At 46.5% G+C, this 8,106-nt stretch overlaps 1 protein-coding gene across 4 annotated transcripts in view; it reads left to right on the plus strand.

Annotated features, from left to right (window-relative positions):
* SLC9A8 (solute carrier family 9 member A8) overlaps positions 1 to 6,131 on the plus strand; it is a 66,458-nt gene extending 60,327 nt beyond the window's left edge. For all 4 annotated transcript variants that reach the window (XM_053394216.1, XM_053394217.1, XM_053394215.1 and 1 more), the window contains 4 exons: positions 2,001 to 2,112; positions 2,949 to 3,169; positions 5,038 to 5,184; positions 5,892 to 6,131. In XM_053394216.1, coding sequence (XP_053250191.1) covers positions 2,001 to 2,112; positions 2,949 to 3,169; positions 5,038 to 5,184; positions 5,892 to 5,999 — 588 coding nt within the window. In that variant the 3' untranslated portion in view covers positions 6,000 to 6,131. The remainder of the gene's footprint in view (positions 1 to 2,000; positions 2,113 to 2,948; positions 3,170 to 5,037; positions 5,185 to 5,891) is intronic.
* Positions 6,132 to 8,106: the final 1,975 nt, after the last annotated feature.

The raw sequence follows: 8,106 nt of genomic DNA on the forward strand, positions 1-8,106 counted from the left end.
CCCTAATGAAATCTCATTGACTTTTAGTGGCTGTGCTCTTAGCAGAGTTAGCAGAGCTCTGTGAATAGATCAGATTAACAAACAGGTTTTTAAAGTCTGCTTAAAGGTTTGTTTGGTCGAGGCCACCCTCACTTCCATGGAGGGGGAGTCCCATAATCTGAAGGCCTTTTCTGTGGTGGCCCCTCAGTTCATGGAACTGCTATTTGTCAGAATAGAATTTAGCAGACTAACAGAAACCTGCAATTTACTCTTCGGGGAGGGGGGAGGATTTGGATGGAGCTATGTCCTCTACCCTCACAAGCTGATGCCTCTGGCCCTAACTGTTCCCCTATGAAAAAATTCACCACACGCCACTACTCTTTTACCAACCTCTAAGAGGCTGCAGCAGGAGCCAGGGTGGGGCTCTGGGTTAAGAGCCTCACTACGAGGCTGGGAGAGCAGCTTGAACAGCACATTGCTACTAGCACTATATCTTGGCCCTGATCTTGACCCACTGCTTACCTGAACAGCCCCTCAGTTTGCCTTTTTCCTGAGCTCTTCATTGACCCTCCGCTTCCTGGGGCACAGACCTTGCGCTGCCCCTTGGTTTGCTTTTCCCCTGAGCCCTTATTGGAGCAAATAACTTGCCTGGAATTGGACCTTGGAACAGCCTTGGACATTCCTGCCTTGCACAAATCCCCTGCAACCAGGGACCCAGCAAGGACAAGACATTGTGACTTGTCCAGTCCCGCATCCTGTTTCCAGCATTGACCTGCTGGGTGCCTCCATAATAAGCTCACAAGCATGACAAAGCAGTGATGGCTACCTTGTTTTGCCCCCCCATGTCTGCTACTGGAGAGATACTTCCTCTGCCCATTTCGCTCTCTGGAGGCCTTGGGAGCTAGGCATTTGCTTCTCTTTCAAAACAAAAGGTGCACAACTCAGAACACAGCATATTGTTTTGCAGTGGTTGTGCAAGAAACCCATAGATCTTGGCTAAGCTGTGACAATATATAGTCACAATTACTTAGTATGCACTCTGCTCCCTTGCATATTTCCTTGGAAGTGTCCCTTTTTATTTAGAACTGCTTTATTTCCAAGTAAATGTGGAGATTATTGGCTGCCTGCTCCATCTCATAGTCAGAAATAGTTAAGAGTGACAGAATGATGGATTCCCCTCCCTGCTTTCAGTGGGCAATTTAAAGAGAATAGTCTACAGCAGGGACTGCTGCTAGCAGGGAGTGTTATTCTGTCACTGTTGAACAGTGAATTGCCAGAGGGAGGAGCATATGAATGATCTTTGAATTGTAGAGCTGGAAGGGACCCTAAGGGTCATCCAGTCCAACCTCCTGCAATGCAGGAATCTCAGCTAAAGCATCCATGACAGATCCCCATCCAACCTCTGCTTAAAAACCTCCAAGGAAGGAGAGTCCACCACCTCCCAAGAAATACCATTCCACAGATAAGTTTGTGTGTGTGTACGCGCACAAACACACAAGAATATATATACCTACTTTTAGGACAATATGGGAAGTTGTCTTTTGATGGGGTATAACTGAGAAATAAAAAAAAAATACATTATTCTTTTACATACATCACACACATTATTGTAAGCTATATCATGAGCTACATCCCACTCCCCTTTTTAAAGGAATAGTTTTCATTATCCCTTTAGTTGGGGCAGTGAGCTTCTTATTTCCATGGATGCAATTCTTCCTCTTCCCGCACAGCCCCTAAATATGTTCTGTGTTTCCCCCTGACCCTTTTGAGCAGATTTGGGGAGGGCACGGGGCATACGCAGGGACAGGAGAGGGAGGGGGAATTGTGCAAAATAGAAATCCTTTTTCCGGTGGAAGCACTTCCTTGGCAGAAGAGCTGGTGTATAATGGGTTATTTGTGACTCTTGATTGTCAGCTGATCTGAGGAGTGTCCTCACAAGCCGCTTACAATTTGGACTGCTCTGATGCGTTTGAAACAATGCTTCCCCTTGCCCAGTGGCTAATTTGCTTGCCTTTTGACAGGTGCTTGTGCTTTTTGGCAGAGCTGTCAATATTTTCCCCCTCTCCTACCTGCTCAATTTCTTCCGCGATCACAAGATCACCCCAAAAATGATGTTCATCATGTGGTTTAGTGGTAAGTATTTTGGCTTACTTGATACTTTAAAAAAAATAATCCTAGTTATTTCTTCATATTGTACTACTGATCAACGTTTATGGAGCAATGCAAGCAAAAAGACAGGTCCCTGCCCTGAGGAGTTTACAGTTTCCATTTATTTTATTTTTGTATGCTACTAATTTAACTGCCCTGCAACAGCCAGCAGCAAAGCACAAGTTTTGCATGCCGAAGTTCTCCGGCTGAGGCATCTCCAGTGGAATGGCCAGGTAGAAGGTTGCTGTGTGGATGCTGTGTTTATGGAGCCAGGTAGGAGGTGATGGGGAAAAACCTCCAGGTGGAGACCTCCGGGCAGCGTTACTGCCAGTCAGAGTAGGCAATACTGGGCTGGATGTGCCAGTGACCTCACTCAGCATAAGGCAACTCAAATGTCCAACGTTTTGTGAAGGAGACACTAGGAACATAGCAAGCTGTCCTATACCAATGGTCCATGTAAATCAGTTATGTCTGCACTGACTCGCAGCAGCTCCTCAGGGCTTCAGCCAGGGGTCCCTCCTAGGCCTGTCTGGAGATGCTGGGGATTGAACCCGAGACCTCCTGCATGCAAAAACATGTTACCACTGAGTTGCAACCCTTTCCCCAACAGAGACAGGGTGAAGGGTAACAAGGGATGACAAATGCAGCCTTGTCAAAAGTCTGTGGGCTGCAGTAGATGAAACCAGGGTGCCGGGCATGGGATGTGCCCAATCTAAAAGCAACAAGCAAAACAACCAAATCATTTCTGTAGCTTAAGAAGCCTGACTATTGGTGAAGAAATTGCTTTCCTTATTTGGCGGGCTTTTCCTCTGCTCATCTAGGCTTGCGTGGGGCCATCCCATATGCCTTGAGCCTCCATTTGGGCTTGGAGCCGATCGAGAAGCGGCAGCTCATTGGCACCACGACAATCATCATTGTGCTGTTCACCATCTTGTTACTGGGAGGAGGAACCATGCCCTTAATCAGACTGATTGACATTGAAGACTCCAAAGCCCGGCGAAAGAACAAGAAGGACATTAACCTCAGCAAGACAGAAAAAATGGTGAGCTCCTTTTCCTTCCAGGCTTGAGCAGGGCGGATCCTTCACTTTCGCCAAACTCTCTGACCGCTTCTGCCACTGTATGGGAATTAAAGGAAAGGAGAGGCCTTCAGGCCAAAAACTTGATGGCCTCCTGAATGTTCTGCATGGAACATCTCTGCCCTTTAATCCTGGCTTGACAGAGCCCTTTCCCAGTTTGTAATACCACTCACAACTTGAAGTTTAATTGCAAGTTATTTCCTTTAAGTGAAATAGCATTTCTGCTGAAATTCAGTCATGATAGCACTGGGTGGACTGAGTCACATATAAGTGGATGATAATAACACATAGATAGTGAGTCACACATCACTCAGGGAGACAGTGGTGTTCCCCTCCGCCATTAAGCAGCAGCTGTAAATCATTGGTAAGCTGTTCAAAATGGGGATATGCATGGCTCTGTTCAGAGAAAGGCAAAGAGAGTTCCCCAAAGAGTAAAGGTTGCTTACGTCCACTATCTTGCCAAACCAGAAGTACTGTGAAACAGTTGGCTGTACCCAAGCTGTTCTGCAATGTACAGAGCAGGTAGCAACGTTCAGAACAGGCCAGTGCTGTACTGAGAAAATGACTTGTACTGGAAGAGCATTCAGATCCACACTTCATGTGAACCTTCACATAAAGCCTAACATGTCTGTTGCACCTTATCCAGGTGTTGTGTCAAACAGGGCATGCCAGTGTGGTTCCCATGGGTGAGATGCACTTGAAGTCTTCCTCTAGTGCCCTAAAGCCTCTGAACTCACCTGTCCACTCCAACTCACGGCCTCACTTGATCATGCAGTGGTTGAGGACGCTTACCTTGTTCTCCCCTGAAAAGCACCTAGAACTGAAGCAGGCATTTGGAAGACTGGTCCTTTCCCCACTTCCTCTTTCATCTCCATGTGCTTTTCAAGGCCCAGGTTCATTCTACCTGATCTGACTTTCACCTAGATCCATTGAAAAGTGAGCAGTGTGTGTTTGTGTGTGAGAGAGAGCGCTCACACACGCACGCACACGTATGCTTTCTTTCTCTTGTGTGCAGGGGGGAGCGGGGAGCTGATCCAGGCTAGGGGGAGAGAACCAGAGCAGTAGCTCCCACATCACTCACTCAAAAATCCGAATGCACCCACGGCCCTTAAAACACTGGTGACTCCAACGTCATTATCTCCCATCGAAGACACTTAAATGCCTAGTTTACATGTTGTGCTAAGCCACAGTTTAGTGGCATGTGCATGGACCTCAGGGGGTTTCGCCCCCCCCCCGGCCGCGCCTGCGTTAAATAGGGCAGGCCACACCCTCTGAGCCAGCCGATTGGCTGTCCAGGGGATGACGCAGCTGAGGATTCCCTCAATCGCGTGGAGGCTGAGAGCCAGCTGCCGCACGCATGGTGTGGGCATGAAGCCCGCAACACCACCTCCTTCTGCAGGTGAAAGTGGCTTTCTTGACCATCCACCTACTTTGATGCTACTGGTGCAAATCCAGACTGGGCAAAGCTCAGTTGGAGGCTTCATTCACAAAAGAGGCAAGCAGCCTTGCTGGATAAATACCAGGTCCCTAGCAGGTGCGCTTGCCACTTTCCTTCTCCATGTGTTTGGCACAGCCATAACCGTCAGCAGTATCAGAGCAGGACTGATGAATGCCATGGCAGTTTTAGCCTCCTCTGAACACACATTCTTGAAATGGTCTGCTGGAAATTGGCATTTCATTACCCGAATGATCGTTATTATTTATATTGCTGCTTTCTGTGGGGAGTATTGATTGGCTTCAGTGAAGTATGTGAATGGGAAAGGCTAAGAAGTGACCGAGGAAACAATGGTTTGGGATTCTGATGTTTCATTTCCCTTCTCTGATCTCTCCAGGGTAACACCATTGAATCTGAACACTTGTCCGAACTCACCGAGGAAGAGTATGAAGCCCACTACTTAAAGCGCCAGGACCTCAAAGGATTTATGTGGCTCGATGTTAAATACTTGAATCCTTTCTTCACTAGGCGGCTCACACAAGAGGTGGGTTCGGCCATTGTGCCTCTGAATACCATTTGCTGGGAATTGCAGGTGGGCAGAGTGCTGTTGTGCTCATGTCCACCTTGCAGGCTTTCCACTGGCATCTGGTTGGCAGCTGTAACGCTGAACTAGATGAGCCATTGGCCTGATCCAGCACATTCTTAGGAATCACTTTGCACAGCAATGTCCTGAAGCAGTTTAGAAGAAAAATATGTAGTGATACTGTAAAAACACACACCCAACTTATTAAAAACACTATTAGTGTAAAAACATTCAATCATTGTTTCTTAGGCATCTAGGCAGCACCAAACAAAAACAAACAAACCTATATTTGCTTGGTGCTGAAACAGTGACAGCATTGGTGCCATTCAGGCCTCCCTGGAGAGAGAAGGTAGGTGTGGGATTCAGGAGAGAAAGGGCATTCCCCAGGCTGAGACAGACCCTGGCAGGGAAACTCCTTCCACCTGCAAAGTTTCTTTATTCTGTGTGAATGTTGCCACTATGCTCCCCTTTTCACAGTGTGGTTGGATGAGCTACAGCAACATTTTGTAGCATACAAAGAAATCTTTCATAATTGGTTTAGATTCAGTGCCTGCTTTGTTCAGAACCCACATGTTCAAAACTCGCACTTCTCAGCCACAGGCTGTTCTTCCAACACAGGGAAAGATAGAAATGCTGTCTTAAGCAGTTGCAATGTTCCTTTGCCTTAGGACTTACATCACGGACGCATACAGATGAAAACCCTCACCAACAAATGGTACGAAGAAGTGCGACAAGGGCCCTCCGGTTCTGAAGACGACGAGCAGGAGTTACTGTGACAGGGTGGAGTCCCTTGCGTCAATGACACCAAAAATTAGATTTATGACAGTACTTGAGTTGTGCAGAATGTACTCAGTATACATCTTTGTAAGAGTGCCACCTGGAAACTCCTTTCCTAAGAAAAGGTTGCACCAACGAAAGACGATCTCTAATGCCAAATGTCTCTGGGAGTTATGTCGAGTCCTTGAACAGCAAGCACCATCTACTTTGGAATAATGAGAAAATGGGCTGTACCCATTATGATTTGTTCTGTAAATGTACATTAGAGAGATTTCGTAGGACTGTGTCAAAAAACAACAACCCGTAATGCACTTTATCCTATACTTTGTCAAATACACTGACCCGTGGTGGGAATGAACAATGAATAATACTGTGAACTTCTATCAGTGGGGTGAGCAAGTTAAATTATTATTTCAGGTCGATCTTTATATTTGCTCTGTTAGTATATTATGGGCTAGGGGTGCGGAGCAAGAATGGTACCAGAAGACTGTTACTGTGCATGAAGAAAAGCACCTAATTAAAACCTCATTGTCTCTGGTATTTCAGAAGACGTTGAGCTGTTTTCTTATTTCTGAGATTGAAATGGCCTGACCTTCTCCTTTACTTCACCTTCCCTGCAGTTGCAATGTAGAACTTTGCTTGAATTTAATCCCCAGCTCTCTCTACATAGCAACTTGAGAACATGTGTATTATTCATTCATTTCCTTTCTTACCCACCCTTCATCATAAGGTCCCAGGGCGGGCTTACGTAAAAATGCAGCATCAGTTAAATCAATCTACAATCTGAATAATAGGGTGGGGACTAAAATGTATACCTCTGAGGTGTCTTAAACCTGGGCAAAGAGTTAGCATATAATGAAAAACAGACAGTCAACTTGCCAGACTCGCCTCCCTAGGGAGGGAACCCCACAGCCAAGAGCTGCCACCTCAAATGCCCCCTCCCAGGCTGCCACCCCTTGAACCTACCAGGGCATTGGAACTATGAAGGGAGCTCCATAATGACAAAAGATTAGGCCCCTAATCAGCACTGTTGGCTTGGAGCCAAAGCAAGGCATTTCTGAACTGTCCATCCACTGATGGTTTGCAGGTGTAAATTGGTACCTAGGACAGCTGGAGTCTCTAAAGCTAAGTGATGGTCCTTTCCATGGCTGATGCCATCAGCAACCTTAATGGGGTAGGAGAGCTAAGGGGAGGGGGGGGTCACATCTGGCAACCAATGCACCCCTTTGGTATCAGACAGTACATGGGTAGACATTTCTGAAAAGCCCGGTACACAAATTTTCACAGCCATCTAGTTTCTGTAGTGGCTTATTTACAGGAATTTAGTGTTTACAGGTATTTAGTGTTAACTCTGGTGGTGTGTACTTGATTCTGACCAAACTAAGCCTCCTAGAGCACAATACAGTGGTACCTCGGGTTACATACGCTTCAGGTTACATACACCTCAGGTTACAGACTCCGCTAACCCAGAAATAGTGCTTCAGGTTAAGAACTTTGCTTCAGGATGAGAACAGAAATTGTGCTCTGGTGGTGCGGCAGCAGCAGGAGGCCCCATTAGCTAAAGTGGTGCTTCAAGTTAAGAACAGTTTCAGGTTAAGTACGGACCTCCGGAACGAATGAAGTACTTAACCTGAGGTACCACTGTATATAGCAGGAGCCTTAGTCTAGGTTATTGATCAGGCCTTAACTTCAGTGACACTACAGCGTCAGGTGTTCCCAAACCATTCACGAGCACTATAGAACAGCCTTTGCCCACCTGATGCCTGCCAGGTGTTTTGGACTACAAATCCCATCTGCCCAAGCCAGCACAGGCCTGATGGGAGTTGTAGTCCAAAACATTGGGTGGGCACCAGGTTGACCAAGACTGCTGTAGGAGGTTGTATACTTGATGGCAAGGCAGCCAGGCTCTAGCCCACACTGTCCCTGCCATGACCTATTATAAGACCTCCACAAGATCTAAGGTATTTTTTTGCAAAAAAACCTCCTTATGCTTTACTTCAGAGAAAAAGATTGGGCTGCACATATCAGAAGCTGGCAATGGAAACTGGAGACAACTGTACCTAACCTGTTTCTGTTACCCTGCACCTTTATGAGCAATGGAGTTTT

This window comes from Podarcis raffonei, chromosome 6 (assembly GCF_027172205.1).
Source record: "Podarcis raffonei isolate rPodRaf1 chromosome 6, rPodRaf1.pri, whole genome shotgun sequence".
In the NCBI taxonomy this organism is placed as follows: Eukaryota; Metazoa; Chordata; class Lepidosauria; order Squamata; family Lacertidae; genus Podarcis; species Podarcis raffonei.